Source organism: Phasianus colchicus, chromosome Z (assembly GCF_987193195.1).
Source record: "Phasianus colchicus chromosome Z, bPhaCol1.hap1.1, whole genome shotgun sequence".
Classification (NCBI taxonomy): Eukaryota; Metazoa; Chordata; class Aves; order Galliformes; family Phasianidae; genus Phasianus; species Phasianus colchicus.
Window position 1 is genome coordinate 84,638,872 of NC_143476.1, and position 26,326 is coordinate 84,665,197.

At 48.5% G+C, this 26,326-nt stretch overlaps 1 protein-coding gene across 1 annotated transcript in view; it reads left to right on the forward strand.

The window, feature by feature from the left end:
• The first annotated feature begins 16,085 nt into the window (after positions 1–16,085).
• NOL6 (nucleolar protein 6) overlaps positions 16,086–26,326 on the forward strand; it is a 36,313-nt gene continuing 26,072 nt past the window's right edge. Inside the window, exons 1-15 of the mRNA XM_090130942.1 lie at positions 16,086–16,268; positions 16,349–16,585; positions 18,078–18,194; positions 18,345–18,524; positions 19,142–19,310; positions 20,058–20,192; positions 20,336–20,499; positions 20,986–21,106; positions 21,401–21,459; positions 21,601–21,702; positions 22,101–22,216; positions 22,498–22,675; positions 23,021–23,143; positions 23,581–23,729; positions 24,499–24,574. Of these exons, the coding sequence (XP_089987068.1) occupies positions 16,263–16,268; positions 16,349–16,585; positions 18,078–18,194; positions 18,345–18,524; positions 19,142–19,310; positions 20,058–20,192; positions 20,336–20,499; positions 20,986–21,106; positions 21,401–21,459; positions 21,601–21,702; positions 22,101–22,216; positions 22,498–22,675; positions 23,021–23,143; positions 23,581–23,729; positions 24,499–24,574 (1,932 nt within the window). The 5' untranslated portion in view covers positions 16,086–16,262. The remainder of the gene's footprint in view (positions 16,269–16,348; positions 16,586–18,077; positions 18,195–18,344; positions 18,525–19,141; positions 19,311–20,057; positions 20,193–20,335; positions 20,500–20,985; positions 21,107–21,400; positions 21,460–21,600; positions 21,703–22,100; positions 22,217–22,497; positions 22,676–23,020; positions 23,144–23,580; positions 23,730–24,498; positions 24,575–26,326) is intronic.

Sequence of the window (26,326 nt, forward strand, 5' to 3'; positions counted from 1 at the left end):
CGGAGAGACCCGTTGTTCCCTTCCCTGCTGATCAGCACGGTGACTGCAGAAGCCAACAGCTGTGGGCAGCTGCCGCCCTAGCGTAGCTCCGGCTGAGCTGTGAGGATAGGGAGGCTAATGGCGAGGAGCCATTTTCAGACAGAGGCCTTAGTAAGGTGGGCTTGTGCTGACCGGCATCCCTTAGCAATCTCACAGCCAAACAGCAGTGAAGCAGCAGTTCTGAGCGCTGGCTCAGAATGGGCTCTGTTTCCATAGCGCTCCGCACATAATACGCAAGGTGCTGCGGCCCCGAATTAGAGTTGGGCTCAGTCCTGCCATTCCCCTTGAGATGAATAAAAGCTTCCAGAGGCGAGCAGGCATCGCTCTGCACAGTTAGAGCTGTGAGCACAGACCTCTGGTGGTGCTACTGAGCTGGTGTTCTGCAGCATGTCTTTACAAATTAAATAACAAAGCAATGATCCAGAAGGAGGACAAACAGCATAACATGGCTGCAGATGGCACCAATCTGCGTTTCACTTCTCGAAGCACTGAGGCACACACCTGTCTGTCAGCATATGGGAACACACAGCATGCCCAGCACAGACAGTGTGCTGGAAGCCCTGCCCCAACCAGGGCTATCTGATTATAGCAGCAGTAGTTTTAATAGCTGACATGCTGTGATGAGTTCTGATCTAGTTACCACATCCCCCAAAATGCTATTTGAAGGTTCAACAAAGCCAGGTGCAAAGTGTTGCACTTGGGTTGGGGCAATGTTAGGTATGCGTACAGAAGGGAGAAGAACACACTGAGAGCAGCCCTGTGGAGAAGGCCTTGGAGGCCACTATGGACAAAAAACATAAGCCAGCAGTTGCGCACGTGCAGCCAGGAAGGCCTGCAGTAACCTGGGCTGCATCAACAAGGGATGGCAGCAGAGGGAGGGAGGTGACTGTCCCCTCTGCTCTGCCCTTGTAAGGCCCCATCTGCAGTACTGTGTCCTGGCCTGGGGCTCCCAGCACAGGAGGGAGCTGGGAGCTGTTGGAGCAGGTCCAAAGGAGGGCCATGAAGATGGGCAGAGGGTTGGAGTATCACCTCTTCTGTGAAGACAGGCTGAGGGAGCTGGGCTCGTTCAGCCTGGAGAAGGCTCCAGGGAAGCCTTACTGAGGCATTCCAGTACTTGATGGGGACTTCAGGCAGGAGGGGGACCAACATTTTATATGGTCTGATAGTGATAGGACAAGAGGCTTTAAACTCTTTTAAAAAGAGGAGAAATTTAGATTAGATGTCAGGAAGAATTTTTTTTACTCAAATGGTGGCAAGGCACTGGCACAAGCTGCACAGAGAGCTGTGGGTGCTCCATCCCTGGAGGTGTTTAAGGCCAGACATGATGGGGCCCCTAGCTGCCTGATTTGGTGGGGGGTTGGAAATGGATGATTTTTAAGGTCCCTTCCAACCTAAGCTGTTCTATAATTCTATGAATTATTTGCTGTCTTTCTGCTTATGGTCAAATAAAAATTGTGGATGAATAGAAGTAAAAATCATGTCGTTCCTCAGTGACATTGGATTACATGGAGTGCAGAAATAAAATGGTAAAAGACCTTGAGATGCTGCTGCGTAGAGAGGGATTGAGGTGTGTTTACTTTAAAGATTAGGTTAATTAAAAAGACCAGAGCAGTCACAGGGACAGTCCACAAAGTGGGAAATGGTAACAGAACAGTTCTTTCCTTGGACTCACTGTTGCAGGATGTTACTTGTGAACTGGAAGCAAGACTTGTATCTAGACTGTAAGAGTATCAGTTGTAACAGATACTGCTTAATAAGGAATGGGATTCATGAGACACTTCAAACTTAAAGGTAGAGGCGCTGCTTTCATCCTACTACACATGGCAGTGGCCCTCACCAGCAGACAACCACATGGAGAAGCTGGACCCAGCCATCCCTCTACCCTTGTGTACCTTTACCCCTTCTGACTTTGCTCCATCACTACTCACTGCTTTCTCATCCTGAGGACAGCAGTATGGGTAACCATTACACTGCCATCTGCCCTTTCCAGACCCATGGGCTTTCCTGAATGCAGGAGATGGCTATCATGCATCTGGTGGTGTGGCTGGGGCAGCCTGTGCTGCAGGTTTGGCCATCCTCATCAGTAGTTCAACATCTGGCCACATCTGGAAGGGCTTCAGGCTCTCAGCAGTCAGAGAAAGCACTTCTCTGTTTATCTCATCCCATCTTATGCCTTTCTGTCCCATCCCATCCATCAGTGAGTTTCTGGCTTCATCCTACTTCTCAGGCCCAATATCTTGTTCCCATCTGCTCCCTAAGCCTTATTAAAACCATTCACATTTCTACCCTCACCATCTTCATCTCCCAAACACCTAGGTTTAATGCCATGGCCACCATCATTCCCAGACACTCAGGTCTCAGTTCCACTTCCACTTGCCCTTCCATGTGCTCTGCTTTCATCGCTGTTGAGTCTGGGAAAGCATTCAACCCAGAGCACTGTGCTATGCCCTTCACTGTTGATGTTAGACCATAACTACTGTCTTTATCCGGTCTGTTAACATGACGTCAGAGCTTGCTGAAGAAACAACAGCTTTACTCAGCCCTTCGGTTTGATCCAGCTGGTTGAAGCCAAACCCTTTCAGGATTGTGCTTGCCTCTATTTTGAAGGTAATAGTTTCACCTTTCATTGTGGCTGGCCTCCACTGAAGGCTTTGTCTGAACTGGTCCAATGCTGGGAAAGATGGGAGAAGCAATTTGTTGCCATTAGGCACTTATCTCTGCCTGCTGCCTGTCTTGAATGTTAACGAATGAGGTAGTCATGCAAGACAGAAAGTAAAGAAAGCCCAGGTGTATTCAATAGGGCAGGCTGAAATTTTTCAATCAGAACAGCTTTTAGAGAGAATATTGCTCTTTTTCCTCCAATCTGATTGTTTTGTTTTTTTTTCCCCTTTCACAGAAACATCCCCTTCTCACAGAAAAATAGAAACTGTCACAGAAACAGAGCTCTAGGAAGCCATGGCACTGCTCTTTCAGTATGATGTACTCTCACACACCTCACACTTGTTCTTTCTCTATCTTCCTTTTTTTTTTTTTTTTTTTTTTTTTTTTTTTTTTTTTTCTGATTGACTTGCTTTGCTCTTTGGGCTTGGAGAAGGAGAAATAGGATCTGGTATGGAAAAGTGTGACTCCAGTAAGAGGCTGCATGTAACCTTAATCCAGAGTCCATTGCAGTGATGGTTGCTGTACAGGACCTCAGGTACCACTAGGACTTTTATGTAAAAATGAGATGAAAACTTCAAGCCTTTTCTGCTTTGTTCTCCTCATCTATTTTTAATATCTCTTTTCCTCTTCTTTTTCCTCCTTCCTGAGTGCTGCATTCATAAACAATGACAAACCGAGAGTTAACTCTTCTGCTTAGCAACAGCAGAATTTTGCCACAGGAGCTTTGAAAATGCAAATGCATCATCACTGTCACACTGGAAGGTTGCTGTCCCATGAGCTGAAAGAGTGAGGGGACAGGATATGGGAAGACAGGGCCAGTCCCACCTACACTGCTCAGATCCCAGGCCATAATGATCTTACACAATTCTCTGCAGAGCTGTATCCAGTTTATTTCCTGTGTGGCTCTGAAGATGAGACATATGCTCCTTCCTCCGGGAAATAGGACCTGCCTAGGCTAAAAGATGAATCCATCTCATTTTCTACTGCCTCCTCCCTGATCTTCTGCTCTGATGAGGCATCAACAAGGACCCTTGTGGCTCTGAGAATCGAGTGTTGGCTTGGACACTGTAAGATGCATGCTGTATGGAGAACAAGCAGTGGGCATTTCCTCCACCCCTTCTCTGGAGTGCTGTCATCTTTGCTGGTGCAGATCTCCCACCATACATCACAGACTGTTTTCTCTGCCAAGGAAAAAGCAGTGACTGAGAAATATCATAGAATCAACAAGGTTGGAAAAGACCTCCAGTATCATCTAGTCCAACTGTCCGTATTCTACCAATATTTATGACCATCAGCATTTCTTCTGTTATTTACAGCTGAAACCCAGACCAGAAGTACCCCAGTACCATGGTGATGGAGCTCGTCCCAGGCACTGAGGTCTCACTCCCAAGGAAGTATTTCCCCAAAAGCTCATGAAGCATTTAGTGAGGGGAATCAATATGAAATTCTCACATAAATAGTGATTGGATATAAGGAGAGGGGAAGCAGCTATGAACCTCTGAGGGTAAAGATCTGATCACAATTCAGCTTTTGTCTCTGTTTCACCTAAAAATGGAACAAGCAGATCCTTAGGCAGAATTCGTCATAGAGATGAAGAGATGCTTTAGATAGGCAGTTGGCAGCATCTGGGTTAACAGAGACTTCAGGCATCAAAGTAGCCACCAGGAAAGAAATGCAAAGTTTGGGAGATTCAGAACAAAGCAGAAGAAAAATGAAAGAAAAAAAAAGTCTTTTTTTTTTTTTTAGCTTTGATTTGTCCTTTCTCTTGCCTGTTTAAATTTGAACGGAATAAATTTGTCTTTTTATTTTCCTTTTTACTCTAGTTTGCTCTTTTAAAAGGATGAAGTCCATCACAGGGGTTTGATAAAAGAGTGCCATGAAAATGCCTGCTGCTGCACTCATTCAGCTGATGAATAAATTATAAACACATTACAATGCTATTTCAGCTGTGATTCCAGGGCCCAGGGGCATGATGATGGTGACCTTATGCCTGTCAGACTGTGATCTGTATTTCCAAACAGTTTGTGTAACCCACTATTCAGGTCTCCTTATACCTCCTGTTCTGGGCTTGGTGCACTTTGAGCCTGTGGGACCTGTTGGCTGCAGGAACAGTCTTCTAGCTGTGGTGGCACATGCCATGGTCCACAGAGGTTCCTGATCTGATTTCTGTCTCCATCTGGGAGAACGTAGCACTTTGTTGATGGGAATGTACCTGAGATGTCCATGCAATCTAGTTTACATGCTGAAGACTGGTGGTGTAGTTTATTTGGGGAAGGATGACTTTCTTTCAGAATGCATAACTACTGGGCTGGACCTTCAAACTGCCCCTATCCTCGGGCAGGGCAAGTGCTGGGAGAGGAGTGACATGGGCCAGAGCCCATGGGGCAGCTGTGTGCATCAGACTGTGTTCATCTTCAAAACAGCAGCAGTCTCCCACCTGTGACAGGGCATGGCAGTATACCCCCATAACCCAGAAATCCTGCTGGTGACCTCTGTTCTTCTTTGAAGATACCATGGCTTCTGCTTGGGCATTCAGACTTTGCTGAATGGAGAGCTCAGAGCAGATGGCAGCAGAGGTTAGAGAGGTGGGTATGGAGGTACAAAAGAGACATGAGAAGGCCAGATTGGATGGCTATGGGCAGCCTGATTTGGTGAGGGGCAACCCTCTTCACAGCAGGGAGTTGCAGCTGGATGATCTTTTAAATTCCTTCCAACCTAAACTGTTCTGTGGTTCCACAATTCTATGATAATGCATACATCAGAGATAAATGTTCCTTTGATATCTCATCAGAGCATCCTGAAACAATGCAAAAAGCAATCAAGCAAGAGAAGAAAGCTCTTCTGGGACTCACATTGCTCCTGGAGCTGAAGATGGACAGCTCAGGTCCTGCCCAGGACCTTTTGACTTTTCCACAATCATTCTCACAACAATCATGAACAGATTCAGAAGGAAGAAACAAAACTACAGTGTAACCACTGAGCTCCAGAAACAAGTGAGAGGCTTGGGTGGCTTTGGATGAGAAGGTCCAAAGATGAGACACAAGATTTTCCCTTTGAGTCTCCACCTCCAGCTTCCTAAAATGAGATGTTCCTCTAAAAAATGTTTGCAGGGCTTGTGTGACAGATACAATATGAGCAGGCTCTAAGCTCTGGAAAACACAGTAGCGTGTGTGAAGCCCTGCTCAGAAGCAATGGGCTGGATAAATGGGAAGACTGCTGCAGCAGCCCTGCACTCTGCTCTGTGTGTCCACGCATGGCTGGGACGAGGCTGAATGTTCCTGCTGGAGCCTGAATCACCATGCAGGTTATTTATGCAAATTTTGTAGACAGGCAAACAAGTCTGGAGAAGGTTCACTACCTGATCTGAATGTAATGAATGGTTTGGTCATCTTCATGCCAGGGACTTCAGTTGTTTGGAAATTTGCGAAGAGGTTCTAAGGGATCTAAAAAATCAACTAGAAAATCACTGGTCTGATCTTACAAGGCCTAAACCCTCCAGCTTTGTACAGATGTGTGAGCAGGAGCAGTGCTCACACACCTTTCTGAAGAGATTATGCAGGGACATGAGCCTCAGTACCAGCTTGAAGGTCAGTGGCTGAAGTCCTGTCCCTTGTCCCCATCAGCTTCCATACACCTCATATTCCCTCCAGCCACTTCTTGTTGGTCCCTCTTTCTCCACCAGCCCATTGGTCTCTTGCAGACCTTGGGGACACTCTGGTTATGTCACTCTCCTACTACAGCTACTCCTAGGGTCAGATAAATCTTCTTCAGACTTGTTTTCTAGCCAGGTTGTTTCCATTAATTGTCCTTGTGATACTCTATCCTGCAGGAAACTCTTTGCACAACTCAAAGCTTTCATTTCAGGGTTTGGAGGGAGTGAGCTTAAAAGCCAACCCAAACTTTTGCATCGGGACTCTCATTTCTGCAGCCTAACTGGTGTAAGACAAAATTTCCTTGTTTTTGTCTCCAGTAGAGGCTGGGATGCAGTTAGGTTGGCTGATGAATTTCCCAGCGCTGCAGGAGGCATTCAGCTGGGTGAGCTGACTGCAGCCTAGTTCTGGCTGGTTCATGCTGCCCTTATCTCCAAGACCATCAGGGGACCTTTCTTTGCTCTTGCCCTAGGGAAAATAAAACACCTCTGAATGTACTTGCTGGCTGGTGGGAAGGATCACAGAATCACAGAATCACAGAATTGTAGGGGTGGGAAAGGACCTCCTGAGAGAATCACAGAATGGCCAGGGTTGGAAGGGACCTCAAGGATCATGAATCTCCAACCCTCCTGCCACTTGTAGGGCCACCAACCTTCACATTTAATGTTAGACCAGGCTGCCCAGGGCCCCATCCAATCTGGCCTTGAACACCTCCAGGGACGGGGAATCCACAACCTCTCTGGGCAGCCTATTCCAGCACCTCACCACTCTCTCCGTACAGAATTTCCTCCTGACATCCAACCTAAATCTCCCCTCCCTCAACATCAAACGTCAAACCATTTCCCCTCGTCCTGTTGTTATCTACCCTCTGTAGGCTCCCTTTAGGTATTGAAATGCTGTAATGAGGTCACCCCACAGCCTTCTTTTCTCCAGGCTGAACAAGCCCAGTTCCCTCAGCCTGTCTTCATAGGAGAGGTGCTCCAGTCCCCTGATCATCTTTGTGGCTCTCCTCTGGACCCTCTCCAACAGCTCTTTGTCTTTCTTGTACTGGAGGCTCCAGACCGGGACACAGTACTCCAGATGGGGCCTCACAAGGGCAGAGTAGAGAGGGACAATCACCTCCCTGTCCCTGCTGGCCACCCCTCTTCTGATGGAGCCCAGGATACCATTTGCCTTCCGAGCCGCAAGGGCACATTGCTGGCTCATGTTAAATTTTTCATCTATCAGGACCCCCAGGTCCTTGTGCACATTTGTGCGGAACTTCCTATGCTCCAGTTTCTGGCTGTTTCCCCTAGTCCTGTCTCCACACAAAAAGGATCCCAAAAAGCAAGTATTACATGTTTCCCTCCTATATGAAAAGGGCAAAGACCGTCTTGGTCTCAAGTGTGATTTTCTCTCGGCATCCACTTTTTGTAAATTTCTGACTTTATTTTCCTCTTTAAGAGTAGCACTGGTGAGCATTGCCAGGGCACTCAGACGCTTCCCTTGGCAGCACAGCACTGGCTCAGACTCAGAAATGCAGAGTTTTTCTCTAGAGTGAGCCATATTTTCATTTACCTGAACAGTTATGAACAATGGAAATTAGAAAGGAGAGTTTGGTACAGAATTTGGTGGAGAGTTTGGACTAGTCCATCTAGTCTAGCTCCACTGCAATGAGTAGGGGTATCTACAGCTCAGAGCTTATGGTGCTCAGAGCCTGGTCCAGCCTGATCTTGAATGTCAGCATGGAAGGGACATTTGCCACCTGGTTTCTTGGCTACCATGCTGGCAGTGTGGCAGACACCATTTTACTGACATTAGAGGTGGCTATAGAGAGACCAGAGACCTTAAGGCTCTCTGCTAGAGATCTGGGGAAGCCTAAACTGGACTACACCTGCTTGGGTGTGCATTAATTGCATAAAACACTTCCCTTCTTTTTTTCTGTGAGAGTGGTTAGACACTGAAACATGCTTGCTATCAAGATGGTTGATGCCCTAAGCCTGTCAGTGCTCAGGAGGTTTTTGGATGATGTTCTCAGTAACATGCTTTAACTTTTGATTAGCCCTGAAATGGTCAGGCACTTGGACTCAATTATCTTTGAAGGCCCACAGCAAATTAAACTTATTCTACTCTGCTGAGTTCTATTCTGTCCAGTCTTGTCCTATCTTACTCATTATGTTCCACACTACAGGAACAAGAGGGGAGATTTGGAATTTCTCATGGCCAGGTCAGAGCTAGATCTCCTCTCTTTGTGTTATCTCATGGCCTTCAGGCTCAGCAGCTCAGCAGCTGGTGCTCTATCAAGCTTCTGCAACAAGCGATACCCAATGTTGCTCTATCTCGGCAGCCAGAACACACAGCTCCCGACAGCTGCTATCTCCTCTCCCCACTCATGTGTGTCTCCCAGAGATGATTGCCCAGCTCTGCAGACAGAAAATATCCTGAAGTTCTGGCCCTGAAACTTCCAGGGCTTTGAGTTTTGCTGCTACAAGTCAGTGTCCCTCATCCCTCAGCACCTTCACTCTTCCAGCTCTTTATAGAGCATCTCTGTACACATGCATTTTTTATTTGTGAAGGCTTCACCTGATTGTGCCCTGATCCCAGCAGGCTCTGTGCCTCAGCTCTGGGCTAAGCTCCAAGGCTGCATCCACACAGCTGGATAACAAACTTATCATGACCAACGTGGTGTTTCAGTATTGGGAAACTGGGACCACTTTACTGCCTGTGGTTAACTGATCCCATCTCCTCGTACAGCACAAAGACAGATTTGCAATGGTGAGTGGAATTCCTTTTATTGAATGCTGAAATAGTCTGTCAAACCCAGTGATTCTCTTTGTGAAAACCCATCTTTTGATGACTATGGAAGGATATTAGAAGATGTGATGCTCCTCTCCCTGAGTCATATATGTCTTTGTATGTAATAGTCTTCAGTAGATTTTTTCTCCCAGGAATTTGTATGGTTATTTTTGAAGCAGGATAAATTTTAAGCATTTGCAACATCCTGTGGCAAATAGCTGCCCAGTCTAATGACCTGTTTGGGTGCAGAATCATTTCCTTTGGTTTGTTTTGTTCCTGCCACCTTTTTGATGCCCTCATCATTACGTTGGAGGAGATGATGACCAGCCCTGTACTACCTAACTGTTTTCTGCCCCTCAGTATTTTACAGACTCTTCCATAACCTTTCCCATGTGTATCTTTTGTGAACAGGAGCCTGCATAGCTGATCCTTCTATGGATGCTGAGACCTTAAGGTGTTAAGATCACCTGGAGATGACTTCTCTTTTGTCTCCATCCCTTTTATAATAAGGATCATGAGTCTTGGGTGCACTCCCCACCCCCAGATAGTCTAAAAGACAAATAAAGAGAAAATGTCTCAAAGTGAGATGTCACCACCCAGATAACTTCAAATTATCCCTGCCTGTATTTTCTCCTTTGGATGTTGCTGCCCTAACCCAGACTGCAGCACTGGAGGAATTTGTCTCTTTGTGTTGGCATACAATAGGCACTGGGAAGGCAAGGAAATCCTGAAATGACTGGAGAGTACAGAGAACAGTGGTACCTGTTCACTTCTGTGAGATGCTCCTGGAGAGGCAGAGCTTTGAGATCTGATTTCTACTAGCACCCTCTTGTGTATAGTCTCCTGCAGCTGCTAATGAAGTTCAGCACACCCCACAAGCTCCCTTGCAGTGGAGTGACTGCCTTTGGTCCTTATTTTCCTCCCAGCTGATCTGCTGCTCCCACAGCACGTCTCTAAATTGCCTGCACCTGAGGGTGAAGCTGCTCTGTGAATTCAAAGCTCAGAGCAGAGAAGGATCTGGCGGTGACAACAGCATAGCTGTATCATCTCTGTTTCTGTGGGAGGTGAGAGCAGAATGAGAGCTGCAAGTGAGCTGCCTGACCACCTGTGCCAGCCCTGGCTTAGCTCTCCTGCACCCTGGCAATCCCTGCCACTGCTGTGTCTCAGTTTCTCTATCTGGTGAGCAAAAAGGATGGACCACAGTGGTCTTGAAGGACTACAGAGAAATAGGACAGAGATGAAAATAGCCAGAGCTGTTAAATCTGAACCAAGCATGCTTTCAATTAATCAAGTTATCAACATCTTCCTCAGCCTGTTGATGTTTTTCTATATTGCCATCCCTTTGTTCTAGCACCACTCACTCCAGTTCAGCACCATTTGCCCACTCCATTCCCAAAACATCACCACACAAAATGAGGGAGGAAATGTTGTAGGTGTGCATCACTGAGTGCACTGGGACTGGCAGGTTTAAGCCATGGTGAATAAGCACTGCATTTCATCTTCCTCGTTATCTCCACCACATCCACTCCCAGGAGCTACCATAGAGATTGAATTATCTCTTTGTTTTGGAAAATGGAGCAATATTCTGCTATAGGGAGATTGCCAAGGGCTGTTTTGATGTATCGTGACAAAATAAGTGTCACCAGTAAAGCTCTGCACTATGGCAAAACAGGAGGGATCAGAGCTCTGCAGGCCCCTTCCATCCCTTGGCGCCCCTGGTGTGATTTTTGGAGGCTGCAGGTTGTTTCTCAGGGTCAGGGGAAAAAAAAAAAAGGAAGAAAAAGAAAAGGGTTTTTCCTCCTTGTTGCTATGTACAGTCCACAGCAACAGCAGGGAAAGCAGACAGGCTCGCTCTCTAGCCTGTCACAGAAAGCAAGCCAAAAGCAGATAGAAAATAAAAACAAGGACACAAGCCCATTTATGCAAAAAGCAAACCGGTGATTTAAAAGCAGATAGATGCTGCTAGCGTGCTATGAAATGAGAACTTTCCTTCAGTTCTCTTTGTGCAATTCTGGTCATCCAAGTTTTGTGATAAAGCTGTTGGAGCTGCTGTCTTTGAGCAGTCATGATTAGTCTTTCTCTTTCCTCTCCAGTCAGTATGTATGGATTGGTCCTCTCTGGATTTTTGACCTTTTAGGCTTCTTTGTTATTGTTTATATAGGAGGAACATATAACGCAGTCTCCTGGAGCATGATCCCCCCCCAGGGAGGCTCTGGATGTTGTGGGATCTCCTGGACCCCAGTGCTATGAAGCAGGTCATGGTCCTGCCATGCCATTAGCGGTGGCTGGTGCTGGTGAGACACAGCAGAGAACTTGCAACCTATCCTCCTACAGGTACCTGAGTCCTTCAGCCTATCACTTGAGTAGGACCTGGGACTGGGTGACCTGGGCAAAATCTACATCATAACCAGGAGCCAAACACTACTGTGCTCCAGACTTTTTGACTTTTAGCTTGGCTCAGATCAGGCATGGGACAGTCACAGCCAGAAGTGCCATGCCCTTGTGTGGCTGGGTTGTGACTTTCTGTGGCCATGGGATGACCAAGGGGGCCATGAATGGATGCAAAACTCAGGTAGGGAACCGGTTTTGCATGTGGGAAATGTGGGACATCTGCAAATGATGCTGCCACTGGGTCTCAGCCCATCCAGAGACCCTGCTCCCTGCTCAGTACCCCAGTGCAGTTTCTATCTGCATGGAGCAAAGGGATATGGTTACCCCAGGAAGGGCTGGTGGCTGTATAATTTCTGGGATTTGGGGTCAGGTCACATATTTGGGTGACTTGGCCAAGGACAAATGACAGTAGCCAGTGGCTACTAAGCCATTCTTTAGTGCACTTCAGAAGTTTTTAGGGAACTATGAATTTTATTTTGTGAAGTTTTGTCATTTGTAAGATGCCATACTGACTACAGCATTTGGATAGCCAGTGTTGAAGGATTTCCCTAGGGGTGTGCTGATGCTGGCTCTCTGTCTGCCAGCACCCCTTAGGAAAGCTCAGGGATGCTTTGTCAAGGAGATGCTGGCATCATCCTGGGAATGGCGTCACCTGGGCTGGAAACCCCTGAACTCCTGGAGATGAAGTCAGGGGAAGGATCCCTCCCAGTCTTGGTGCTGTCTGGGTGTTGGGCTGGGGCACAGCCTAACATGGGATCCCACGTCTTTTTGGGCTTGATGCGGTGGTGTGAGGTGAGCAGTGCTTGCGAGGGCGGACAGGGGAGTGGCATACTAGGAAGTCATTTCTTATGATGATTATTAGTATTAGCATGTTAGGATGGGGCATAATTAATGACTTGCTGCTGCTGAAACACTTTGTTAAATAGCCTGTTGTGGGGAAGGCATCACCGGCACTGCTGTGGGGCCTGCCAGGCCACTATGGGACAGCACGTGTGTGTACATATGTAAGTGTATACGTGTACATACATGTATGTATGTGCACGTGGCAGTGTGTGTGCCTCCAAAAGGAAGCCCCTAGGGGCTGGGGAATGCCAAGGGGCTCGCACCACTGATGCCCATGGGCATCCTTGTTATCCACCCTCCCTGGTGGCTACATCCTAATCTCCTGTTGCTCTTGAGAGGCTTAGGGGTGTGACCTTGTGGGCAGCAATGACCCAACAAGTTTTACTAGCCTTCCTAAAAATCCTGAGCTGGGTTGTAACAATCCTCACTCTGAAGCAGGGGGGAACCTGACCCCACGGGCATGCCCATAACAGCTGATGGTGTTGGGCAGTGCTCACGGCACTTTGGGGTTGGGACACAGTAAATGGGAAATTTAGGAAAGGAGCTGAGCTGGAGCATGGGACCTTGGCATGTCATGGTTGGAAGAGGAGGAAGGAGATTGTTTCTTTCAAGAATGCTGAGGATGAATTCCTGCTGAGGTAGGAGCTGATGCCATAATTCACACTTGGCAGTCACAGGACCTGTCCACAATAATTACTTGCAAAATTGGCTGGGAGTCAAACATCCACACTAGCTGGAAGTCGTTCCTTGCAGGTGATGTTGGAATCTGATGGAGTGCAGGGAAACGTGCACAAGGAGGGACAAATGGCATTTGTGTTACCAATGCCGAGGGGACAAGCATAACAGAGGCCAATCCAGGGTGATGACACCCAAACTGAGTATCAGCTGCCTGGTATGAGTGTCACTGCTGAGGGGGACATCATTCTGGGGGTGAGGACATGTACCACTGCAGGGATTGGGATGCCAGTCCCTCCCACAGAACCATGTGTCCCCACTCTGTGTCTGAGTGACACAGAAGCTCTCCACAGTGAGTGGCACTCAGTTGAGGGCATCAACACCCCACTGTCACATTGCCACACATTGTCACCACTATCACACTAGTCGCTGTCACACACCACGTACCCACAATCTGCCACCCCCCCTTTCTTTTCTAGAGCTCTTAATACAGGTGGAGGCACCATATCCCCCCCAGCCACCCATCTCTAGTGTCCTGAGATGCTGTGGCCACATTAATGTGGGGGTGGCATCAGAGTATTCCCGTGTCACCCTCTGCTGGTGGCCCTGGGATCAGAGCCTGGCAATGCGGTTACACTGCTGTCCCGTGGTGGGTTTTGGGGTTTGGCTGCATGTGTAATGGGGGTGAGGGTGTCCCAATGGAACTCTCTTTCCTGTCCCAGCCCTGTCTATGTGTCCACCTCTGTTCCACCCCATTCTTCTGACTCTGTTCCCAGCAATATCTCAAGCTATCCCCAACCCCACTGCTTGTCCTTCCCCATCCCCGCCCAATTCCAATCTCCGTCCCCACTTCCTGTCCCCAACTCCCTGTCCCCGATTCTATTATTTGTCCCCAGTCCCTGTCCTATTCCCATCTTTGTCCTTAACCCCATCTTTAGTTCCCTACCCCTGTCCTCACCCTTTTCTCCAGCCTCATACCTTCCCCACCGCGCACCCCACCCGTCCCTCCCCCGCTCCTGCCCCTGTACCCCGGGTGGGTCACGGCAGGAGGGGCGGCGGCGGGCGGAGTCTTGGAGGGTGGGCGAGGCCTGGAGTGGGCGAGGCATTTACGGGCGCGGGTCCCCGGGCAGCCATGAGCGGTGTTGTGGAGCTCTCGGCAGGATGTGGGCACTGCTGAAGGCAGGCTTGAGTGAGTGTTGCTCAGGTGACATTCCTGTGGACGAGCATTCAAAGAGCTGGAAATAGAACCAACATCGTCTGAATGCCAGATCTTTGACGTCCCACAAGGGCGCATAGAGCTGGCCTTTAAGTTATCCCAACAACTCAGATGAGTCTGGCTGAACCTGAGATTTGGAGTTGCACGTGCAAAGGCACCATGTTAAAAGGCCCAAAGGGCCAACCTTAGGGTGGTGCACCAGGCCCAGCACTGCCATCAGGTGAAGGCACCAGAGCTCTGCTCTGTGCTGTGTGGACTCACATCCAACACTGAGGTAGGTTTGGAAGACACAGTATGTGAAAAAAAAAAGTTTAAATTTGTGGTTTGTAGTGTCAGGCATTCTGCAGGCAGAAACGCACAACCAAAAACACAGGATGACCATAGATCCCCTACCCACTGACTCCAAGAATTCCTCCTGTTTCCTCCTTAATTGTGTACTCCAGGTCCACAATCTTCCAGGTGCTTAGTCATTTATTGTGTTTGTCCTATCCATTTCCTAATCTTGACAGTTGAGCCTCTCACTATCTGTTTATCTGTTTATCTAAACATATACTAACTGGTATGAGAGGATGGGGAAAAAAAAAAAAAAAACAACTCTCACAAGTACAGAAAAATACTAGCATCCGAAGGAGGGTTACAGTAATGGTGAAGGGTCTGGGGGAGTGGCTGAGTGCCTTGGGTGTGCTGGGCCCAGAGCAGAGGAGCTGAGGGGAGTCTGATGGCAACTGCAGCTCCTCACAGGGAGCAGAGGGCAGCACTGAGCTCTGCTTTGTGTGACGACGACAGGGCCCGAGGGAACGGCATGGAGCTGTGCCAGGGGAGGGTCGGGGGTTGGGGAAAGGCTCTGCACCAGAGGGTGGTGGGCATGGCCCTGAACTGTTGGAATTTTGGAAAATGCTCTGCTCTGGCCTTATGAAGCTTCATCTGGAGTACTGCATCCAGGCCTGGGGCCTTCCAGTACGGTAAGGATGCAGAGCTATGGGTGTGCTATCAAGGTGCTGGAGCACATCTCCTGTGCAGACAGGCGTGTTCGGCCTGGAGAAGGAAAGGCTCTAGGAAGACCTCACTGCAATCTTCCAGTACTTGGAGGGAGCTTACAAGCAGGAGGAGAATGATTTTTTTGTAGATTTTTTATAGTCTAATAATAGGACAAGGAGGAATGGCTTTAAACTAAAAAGAGGAGAAATCTAGGTTAAATGTTAGGAGAAAATGATGTGCTCAGAGGGTGGCGAGGTGCTGACACAGCTGCCCAGAAAAGCTGTGGTGCCCCATCCCTGGAGACACTCAAGGCTGGGTTGGATGGGGCTCTGAGCAGCCCGAGCAGGTGGGAGTAACAGGGGGTTGAGTCTGGGTGATCTTTAAGTTACTTCCAACCTGAGCCATTCTGTGATTCTGTTTCAGGGTGGGTTAAAATCTGTTACAGGCCAGCTTTTGAAAAGAAGGGCTTGGTTTTTTGCCTGAAAGTGGGGAACAGATCTCTCACATGCCAAGATGATGTCTCAGCATGTCTCATTTCATGCTGAGAAATGGGACAAAACTACAGAAAATCCAGTTCTGAAGTAACTTCAGCTCTGGAGAGAAGCAAGGTTTCAGGGCTGCAGACAACCTAGGAGTGCACCTGTCCCAGCCACACTCCTGGTGGTACATGTCCCCGGGACTACATGTGTTGGCACGGTGTTTTACTGTAAATTTTATATAAGACAGTGCAAGCTTTAAGTGGGATTATTAACAGTGCATTCATTAGGCAGCACCTCGCTTTGTCCGGGCTCCTTCACGCCCTCTTGTGAACACGACATCAGAGGTCGCTGCCGCAAAGCACTTCGCTCCCCACACGACGTGCCGCAAAGCGACAGCAGACTCCTCCCAATCAATCTCGGGGACCCCGTGGGCGGGGTGAGAAGCGCCGCGCAATCAATCGGAAGCCTTGCGCTGCAGAATGAGAGCCAATGGGAGGGCGGCGTGGCGCCGCTGGCAGAGCGGGTGGTGCTGCACGCGGCTGAGAGGGGGCAGCCATGGCGGTACGCGGGTGCTGGGGAGGCTGCGGGGATCGGTCCCGTCGGGATCCGACGCTTTGAGTCATGCTCTTTTCTCTTCACAGGACTTTAAGGAGCCAGCAGAAGCGGCGGAGGCCGAGGAGGTGGAGCAGGGCCCTCACAGCCCCGGGCGCGGCGCGGCACGGGGCAAGAAGAGGAAGGCGGCGGCCCCAGCCCCGGCCCCGGCTCTACAGCCGGTGAAACTGAGCCGGGCCGAGCTGTACAAGCCTCCCACCAACGAGGAGCTGAACCAGCTGAAGGAGACAGAGGACCTTTTCCACTCCAGCCTGCTCCGCCTGCAGGTCAGTCCCATGTGTGTTCCCCGAGCGCGGGCAGAGCTGGGGGTTGGGAGCAGCGAGGTCTGGGCTCGGCTCTTCTGGATATGGAGAAGCAGCGCCTGGCTACAGTCAGGCCCCGGGCCCTCTTGATCTGACGTCTCCAGCAAGAGCTGTTCTGTTGTTTATTGGGGAAGTAGCATCATCAGGTACAGCTGACTGTTGTGGACATCATCTACGGTGTTCTGGGAAGATAGGTAGCCTGTGTTAGGAGGAGCAGGATCTGGACAGGCTGAGAGTTGGGTGGAGAGAAACTTGATGAGGTTCAACAAGGGCAAGTGCAGAGTCCTACACCTGGTGAGGAATAACCACGTGCATCAGTACAGGTTAGGGGCGGACCTGCTGAAGAGGAGCTCTGTGGAGGAGGACCTGGGGGTTTTGGTAGATGACAGGTTGGCCATGAGCCAGCAGTGTGCCCTTGTGGCCAAGAAGGACAATGATATCCTGGGTGCATTAAAAGATGCATGGCCAGCAGGGTGTAGGAGGTTCTTCTCTCCCTCTTCTCTGTCCTGGTGAGTACTGTGTCCTGTTTGGGTTCACCAGCTCAAGAAAGCAGGAGAACTTCTAGAGAGAGTCCAGCAGACAGCCACAAGAATGAGGGGCCTGGAGTATCTCCCTTATAAGGAAAGGGTGAGAGACCTGGGGCTTTTCAGCCTGGAGAAGACTGAGAGGGGAATCTTATCAGTGCTTAGAAATCTGTAACGTCTGGATGTCGAGTGGATGAGACCAGGTCCTGTCAGGTGTTGTCCATTGACTGCCATGGGCACTGGGTACAAGCTGGAACAGAGAAAGTTCCACACTAAAATGAGGGAAAACTCTTGACTGTGAGGGTGACAGAGAACTGGAACAGAATGCCCTGAGAGGTTATGGAGTCTCTGTCTCTGGAGATAATGAAAACCCATCTGGATCCTCTTTTGTGCATCTTATTTTAGGGAACGTACTTTAGCACAGTTTGGACTTGATGATCTCCAGAGGTCTGTTCCAACTGCTTGTGATTCTGTGAGATAACTACATAGCTTCTGTTAGTTCTCACCATAGTGACTTTGATGAAGTGCAGCTCTGATCTCTTGACTGCTTGTGAGTTCTGGTAGCAAGATCTCTAGGACCTTGTTCATACTGTGAGCCTGCCAAGGTCTTTTCCTTAAGTTGAGGCTTTGTCATACAAAACCTTTCTGAGAGCAAAGCCTGTGAGAATAATTGCACGTATTGTGCCTGGACCTTACACAGAAGTGAATGGGCTGGAGTTGATTTCCATTTGTCACTTCACCAGAAATAGCAGGGCTGTGTTATGGGCTGATCACAGTCTTACAGCTCTGAGCAGGGTTTTCAAAGAGATTTGAATATTGCTTTGCTCATCTGCCACTTTTTTTGCTTTGCTTGCTATCAGTGCCAGAAGCCAAGGTGAAGGGCAGGTGCAGTTTCAGTGTTGCAGCTCTTTAATTTTCTCCTTCCCTTGTAGATTGAAGAACTTCTAAAGGAGGTGACACTGAAGGAGACAAAGAAGAAGAAGATCGATGCTTTCCTCCATGAAATTAACAGCTTGTTGAGTGCCATCCCAGAGACCCCAGAAACTGATGTAGGTCCTAGAGGGATGGAGGAGGCATTCCTTTGGAGGGAAGAGGGGAATGCTCCATCACCTAAGTGCAAGTGTTTGCCAGCACTGACCTGTGCCATGTGAGACACTGGTCTCTGCTGTTGGTGATACTTACATGTGCCCTGTCCTCAGATCACTGACCAGACCTGGCTTTCCAAGGGTGTGAAGGTGCCATTCCTGCAAGTGCCTTTCAATGTGAAGGGGAAGTTTCGCTTCCTTCCCCCAGATGAGCTGAGTGTGGTGGGCAGCTACCTGCTAGGCACATGCATTAAGCCGGAGATCAATGTGGACGTAGCGGTGACCATGCCACGGGTGAGTCTGGCTGTGAAAGTTCCTAAGCAGCTTGGTGCCTACCTGTGCCCCATCCCTTCCTGTTCCCCGTTGTCCTTGCCCTGTGTCTTAATTTGTGAGTGAAGGTGAAGTGTCTGGTCACCCAGAATGTCAGCTTTCCTGACAAGCTGACAGTGTGATCTCAGTACTTGTGCTAGATCTAGAGCTTTCAACTGCTTTGCCTTTAGCTCTTAATAATCTTCACTCTTTCTTCTTCCCTGAAACTTCCATGCTGCTGTTGAAGTAGAATGCAGTTTGGCACTGCACTTTGGTCCTACTCCCAAGTCTGTGTTAAAAGGAGAGTAATGTTTGTAGGCTGTTAGCAGTGGTCTGTCCTCTTGCTGTCCATTCTTGTTCTTAACAGCATTTCATATATCATAATGTCCTGTTAGGTTGCATGGCTCTGATCTGTGATCCTAGAGCCTGCTGTGCCAGCAGCAAAGCAGTGTTCTTGACTGACAAGGCTCTCTGGGACAGTAGGTGCGCATCTGTGGTAGGGCTCTGTGGGGCTTTGGAGAGTTGTAGGTGCCATAATGCCTTAGGCTTAATCAGACTCCAGAGGCAGGAAATATGTGATTCCCTTTTCCCTCTCTTTGCAGGAAATCTTCCAGGACAAAGACAATCTGAACCAGCGCTACCACCGCAAGAGAGCTTTATACCTGGCCCACATTGCCCAGCATTTATCGAAGGAGAATCTCTTTGGCACTGTGAAGTTTGCCTACATGAACAGCAATCATCTCAAGCCCATTCTGCTCCTGAGGCCACAAGGTAGTGCTTGTCTCTTGCTCCACGGATTGTAATCTGATGCTGGCACTGGCTGGAGAGTAGTGGTCTTACATTATGTAACAGGCTCCTTGAGGAGAGGTCATTTCAGAGTTGTCCATGCAATTGGTGATAAGTTTTGGAGCTTTGATGCTCCTGGTTCTCTTCTCTCTGCACACACATGCGAGTCTTAAAGGTCTCTTCCTCTCTTATGGTTTCTGAGCTGTCTTCTGCAGCTTGGCTGTACTCCCAGCCTTGCTGGTTGGACCACGCTTTGGGTATTTCATGAAGTAAAGCAGACAGAAGTGTGGCTGTGTCTCACACTGTTTTTCCTGTCCCTTCTCCCCACCCCTTGTTCACCACTATCTTCTTGCTTTCACAAGGCAGTTATATGCAGTCTGGCACTTCTCTAAGGTGATGTGAAATGCATAGACTACCAGGTGTTGCTTGTGTTTTCCACACGCCCAAAGAGATAGCAGGTGTGGATCTGGCAGGCAGTGGCATGGCAAGGCCAGTACAGGCAAGAGGGTCCTGGGGCAATGCATGTGTACCTGGCTGGTCAGCATGGATGTATGACTGGACTTAAGTTGGCTTTGGGACGTGGTCAGTTAGCTCTGAGGTGATTTCCACTACTGCTTCATTGGGAAGGAGCTTTTTTGTTTTCCAAGTAGGGCCTGCTTCCTTTTCTTAAGTTGTAGCCTCTGGGTCTCTGACATCTCCTTCTCCTACATATCCAACACTTAATGTTTACAGGCAAGGATGAAAAGCTGGTTACTGTTCGACTTCATGCCTGTCCTGCCCCGAATTTCTTCAAGCCAAGCCGTTTTTATCCTAGCAAGAACAATGTCCGGACAGCCTGGTTCCTGGAGCAGAGCACACCCAAAGAAGGTAGGGCCTGGGGCTAGGGGTGCACAAGACTGTTCATTTCAGCTGCAGCCTGTACAGAGTGTTAGGAGTTCAGTTCACTGCAGCCCTTTCATTTGAATGGGAGATTTGTGGTTGGGTCAACATGCTGTTATCTCCTTGCACAGGAGCTCCTGAGCCTGCCACCCCACACTACAACAACTCCATTCTCTGTGACACAGTGCTGCTGTCCCACCTGCATTTCTTGTCTAGTGTGTCCACTGACTTTCCAGGCATGAAGGATGGCCTGGCTCTTCTCAAAGTTTGGCTGAACCAGAGGCAGCTCAGCAAGGTGAGTTCCCTTTCAGGAGACTGGACAAGTTTTGACCAATAAATGTGCTTCCAGCGTATTCTCTTTTAGGGTTGGAAAGCTGATGGTTTGGCTATGGTGGGTGGTGGTGGTATTCTGTGATTTGAGCTGTGTTAGGTTTCAGGGAGCTCCATCCTGACCTGTGTGTTGTGATGGGTCTGTGTGAACCAGAAGCTCATGCTTTGTTGAGATCCTAGAAGTGATGTGGGTTTTTTTTGGTTGGGGGGTGGGAGAGTGGGGAAGGAGTCAGGGAACTTGTCCCACTTCCTGGCACACTGAAGTGTTGCCTTTGTGCAAAGGGATCCACATTTCTGCTTGTTGTACAGGGCTTCTCCACCATGTCTTCTGGGCTGGGGCTCTGGGGCTGCTTTGCTGATGATGATAGGCAAGGAGCAGCTGCGTAGGCTGGGCTCTGCAGCTTGTGGTGCCTCTTTGAGCTCTTGCTGACTCAGCTGTTTGCCTTCACAGGGCTTGGGATGCTTTAGTGGCTTTTTGGTGTCAATGCTTGTTGCCTACCTGGTGGTGAAACGCAAGATTGTCAAGGTGATGAGTGGATACCAGGTGCTGAGAAATGTCCTTCAGTTCCTAGGTGAGTTTCCAGGGGCCTTTCTGGGTAATAGGAGGCTAGTGTCAGTGGAGTCTCTGCATGATGCCTGAAGAGAGTGGAGGAGAGGGAAGATTGGCTTTTCTCCTTCTTTAGGTAGGACAGACAGGAGTGGAATGGATAGGTCTCTCTCCCATGATGAAGACCAGCATGACATTCCAGCACTGCTTAATGTTACTGAGTCTAACTGTAGTTATAGATGGCAAATGGTTGTACCACCCTGACCAGTGCAGGAGACATAGATAACAGTGTGACTTGCTGTTTCCTCTTTTTCTACAGCTACCACTGACCTGTGTGTGACAGGGATCAGCCTTGCAAAGGACACTGATACCTGCCTGGTGAGCAGCTGACTGACTGCATTTGTTTGGCTTTGCTGTCAGTTCTGCTGTGACAAGCACATGCTCATTATAGGGATGTGGTGGGGCGGTGGTGCTTTGGTACCTTTGCTGTGGCAATAAGGACTCTGTCTGTTGTTTCAGCCTGCCCTGGCTGACTTCCACCATGCATTTGAAGTGGTCTTCGTGGATCCCTCTGGGCTGGTGAACCTTTGTGCGGATATGACTGCCAGCAAATATCACCAGGTACTTGTGGCTTGTAAGAACATCTTAAGATGTTAACATCCGTCCTTAGCTCTAAAGCTTAGAAGTAAATGTTAAGTCTTGGATTTGCAGCTTACCTATTTTGCTTGAATGGTGGAGGAAAATTATGGGCACCTTTGGATGAAGTTTAGCAGAAGTAATTGTTTTGGAGGAGACAAAAGTTACATTGTTCATAGAGATATCAAGGAGAGGCTGTCCAGACAGCAGCATATATACTGGTTGCTTGACAGCATACTAAGGATAGAGGCTCTCTCAATTCAGGTCCTGCTGGTGATCTCAGAGCTGAGGTGACCATAGTTTATGGGAGAGCACTGGTAACTGCTGCTGGAAGGATTTGCTTACCTCTTCACCCTTCATGCTATTGCTCTCTCTTTGCTCAGGTTCAGTTTGAAGCCAAATGCTCCATGGAAATTCTGGATGACAGAATGGTGGATGGCTTCCAGGCACTGCTCATGACCTCAAAGCCCATGCTTAGAACCTTTGACCACGTCTTCCAGTGAGTTTCCTCATGCTTGGGTGGTGCTGAGGGAACCTCTTTGGAGAGGAGTGGGCTACTTCTAGTTTCCAGCCAAGCTGGATTCAGACCTTTCTTCTGAGAGAGGAAGAGGGTGACAGTGTTTCATCCTGATATACCAAAGTGCCGTGTTCCCTTCTTATAGCTCCCATCCTAGGCAGGGACCCACTGCTCCTCACTTCACTCATCCCCTAGGGTCTCAGGAGGATTTGGTGGAGGTGTCAAAGGGAGGGAATTGACTGGCTTCTCTCCTCCTGTTCTAGCCTTAAACATGTCTCCAAACTGCAAAGTGCCTGCAAGAAGATGCAGCTGCTGAATGAGCTGATGGATCGGGGTGGGAACTATGTGGCTGCAGCTCTTCCCTTCATTGTCTCACTGCTGACACGTGGGCTGGCCAAAAGAGCACTGCTTGTGGCTCACTCCTTGCCCGAGACCCATGAGGTAACACAGTGGGCAGTGACACTGCATCTTTTACTGACTGTGAGGTGCTTTATATATGGCACTGCTGGATGCTGGGGAGGGAATCTTGGGTCACTGGGAAGAAAATGGACCTTTGTGGGGGACACAGGGACTGGGGCCCTTTACTCAGGAATGGGTTACTGCTGGGAAACTTGGTCTGGGCAGAAGTCCTGTCCCAGCAGTGCGGCAGGGTGAAAACAATTGGCTTTCTTATCAGGAAGACGTGTTAAATGAGGTTTTTGTATGTCCTCTGTAGCAGGAGGTATATCTATCTTGTCATCTTGTCATTTCATCTCTCCATGTGCATTGTATTCTGTTTCTTTTCAGTGGGCAATTGATGCTGAACCCCCAAAACACAAGGATGTTGGATCTCTGATGTTTGGGATCCTTTTTGCCCCAGAGTTTGCTGCTAGCATGCTAGAGAAGGGACCACAAGCTGATCGCCCAGAGGTGAGGCCAGCTCTCTGTGTGTGGAGTGGGAGAGCAGTGGATGGCGGGGACTTGTGGCTTTTGGGATACCGAGTGTGTTTTTGAGTGCTTGCTTTGGGTGAGCTGTTACAGGTCAAGGATGAGAAGACTGCTGAGCTGATGGTGCTCTCTAATGGTCGGAGACGTAATAGAGAAAGGCAGTGAGGAGTGAGGAGACTCTTTACTGTGGAATGAATGATGATTAGGAAGGGATGGGGACATGGAAGAGACAGTGAGAGGCTCCAGAGCCGATCTTTTGCTCCAACCATCCTAAGGCTTTCTTTTGGTTAAGGGAATTAGGAGGCTGGAGCATATTTGGTGCCCTGCTATAGCTATGGGTAGCTGCAAGGGTTGCTGACAGTCACAGCCCCAGTGGTGACCTATGCTCCTGGTCTTTCTTGGCCAATGTTTCTTATCAGGCTGCAGATTTTCGGACTTTCTGGGGGGAGAAGTCTGAGCTACGCCGATTCCAGGATGGCACTATCTGTGAGGCAGTGGTGTGGGAGGCCAGCACCATGTGCCAGAAACGTCTCATTCCTGAGCAGATTGTCAGGCACCTACTGAAACTGTAAGTAATGCTGAGCAGCAGCAGAGGCTGAGAAGCTTGTTGCTGTATGAGAGTTCACTGCTGTGCTCCTTGGCTTGTGCCACATTTGTACCACATTGTGGTAACCCCACTATCAGATTTGCACTTTGCGGAAAGTTGTAGGTCATTTCAGATTTGTGAAGTGTAGAAATCATTTCAGTATTGTGGTCTTGATACTGCTAGCTGCTTCCTAGGAGGAGGTAGTGAGAATAGACATATAGTGCAGTAGCTGCTACTTGCAATATGATAAGGGGAAGGGGGAAACAGTATTCTTGCCTTAAATGCAGAGAGAGTGCTGGGACATCTATTGTTGGCAGAGCTAGGAAGAGATTCTGACCCTAGGACATTTCCTGAAGTCATGTGAGACCTTGTAATGGTAAAAAAGATTGGCTCTCCCAATAACCTACTTGAGAAGCTTAGACAAGTCTAGAAGCTTAGACCTGTCAAAAGTGGAACCATCTTGCACATTGAAAAGAGGTGGCTTTGGCCTCTTGTCTCAACTCAAAGTGGAGTTCTGCAAGGAAAGGTTGTGTTGTCAGCTTTAGCTTTGGGTCCTGTGAAGGTGCACAAGTTGTGCTGCTTTAAGTGGATAAGCTGAGTATAGAGAGAACTCAGGGATATTAATCTCTTCACCACGACCTTCCTCTACTGAAGGATTCCTTGGCTTGGACTGTCACCTGTATGCAGTCAGTGCAGGGTGGATGGATTGGCATGCCCTAGCTCTAATGCTCAGTTGTTTCCCTTCACATAGCCATGCGGACATTCCTGAATCGTCCATCTGCTACACAGGTGCACTGCTGGACTCTGTGATCAAGAACAGGAAAGAGGTACAGTTGCTCGCCAAATTGGGCTATTGGTTTCTCGGTAGAGGGAGATAATCTGCGAAGAGCTATAGGGAGCTTTGCTTTGTGGACCAGGCAAAGCTGGGGAAATTTTGAGGTGGTAGTGAGAGCAAGGAAAGTGCCTGTCTGCAGGCACTCGGGCAGGGCAGTAGATCTGCCAAGCCTTTTCTGCTAACCCAAGGCATAGCTGCTGAAGTACTCTGGCTCTGGCAAGCATCCACACCTCATTATCCCTTGTAAGCATCCACTGCAAGCATTAGGAATTGGACTCCATGAATCTTATAGGTCCTTTCCAACTTGGGATATTCTGTGATTCTAAGCATTCCTCCAGCTTTCCATTTCTGCTTGTGTTTAGTACATCCACGTAACCTATGGTTACATCATGGTCCTCCTGTGATCCTCTGGCTGCACCTCTTTGTATTCTGCATCTTTCAGGGCATTGGTTGGTTGCTGCTGTGTTTTCATCTTGCAAGTTCACCTGGGAAGCCCAGGAGGAGGGTATTTCCTGTCACTGTGCAAAGTACTTGATCATGCACAGTTAGTGCTGCTGCTGAATATGCACTTGAAGCAAAGAAATGTCACTTTCAAACAGAAAAGATGCATCTTGTAGGTTAGGAAATGTCCACATTTGTACTTCAGCTCTTTTACATGTGAAATTGAAGCCTGAGATGAGACACAAGTACTTAAGCTCTACTTCACTGATGTTTGGTAAAAGTGGGGCTTTTATTCAACCCAATCTGGTTGTTGAATGGAAGAGGAAATTTGTTCCTTTCACCTTTTTAAGAGTAAAGAGTAGTAAATATGACCGAGGAGCCTTCTGCACCGTGATCATTATTAAAACCAGCTTGGTGACGTGAAATGAGCTTCACTTGCAGTCTGGGCAGAGCCATGTGTCAGTATTTGGATGAGATGGCAGTTTGTACTTACTGTGTGATAATGCAGCAAAATCTGTGTGCACTTTCTCCCTACAAGTTAGGCTGGGATAAGCAGGGTTGATAGATCTCGTTGTGAGAAGGGATGCTTGCCTGAGAGGTGTTCAGAGGTCTGATTATAACCAGTCCTTCAGGAACAAAGGAGAAATTTATTCCTGTTTATGCAGGACTATTGGTAGGTTTTACTGTCTCTGCTTTCTAGTTTTCATGTACAGGCAGTCTAGGGAGCTTTGGGTCAAAGGGTATGCATGAGGGAAGATGGATAATGCAGTTAGCTCTAGAAATAGGCAGCCTCTCACATCAAGGGATTGTCATCTGTGGTGCACCCTGCAGAGGGTGCTGCTGCTCTGCTGTAAAGCCTGGGCAAGCCAAATGCATGTGTCTCGGTTCAGCCATGTCTGATCTGAGCTGTTTTACAATAGCAGTGTTTCCTCCTCTTTTACGTTTTTCTGCTGTGCTTTCGGGTGGTAGAAGCAGCAAAGACAGCAGCAGTTCTCCCTTCAATGCTTCTTATATACTCTCTTCAGAGTTCTTGAGATGAGTATTTTCTGACCTTGCTTTTGCCATGCTTTACAGCACTGCCTTTTCTAAGGACGTAGTCAGAGCAGTGTTCTGTTAACTGCTGCCTCTGTTTGTGATTCAGCAACTGGACAGGAGGCAGCAGCAGAATTCTCACTAATGTGTGATCTCTTTATCCCCAAATCATTTTAAACTTCTCCCTTTCTAGGGAGAAAACTCATATTGCTGCTTTAGTATCCTGCACAGGAAATAATTACATTTCTCTCTCAAAATGCATGTTGTATGC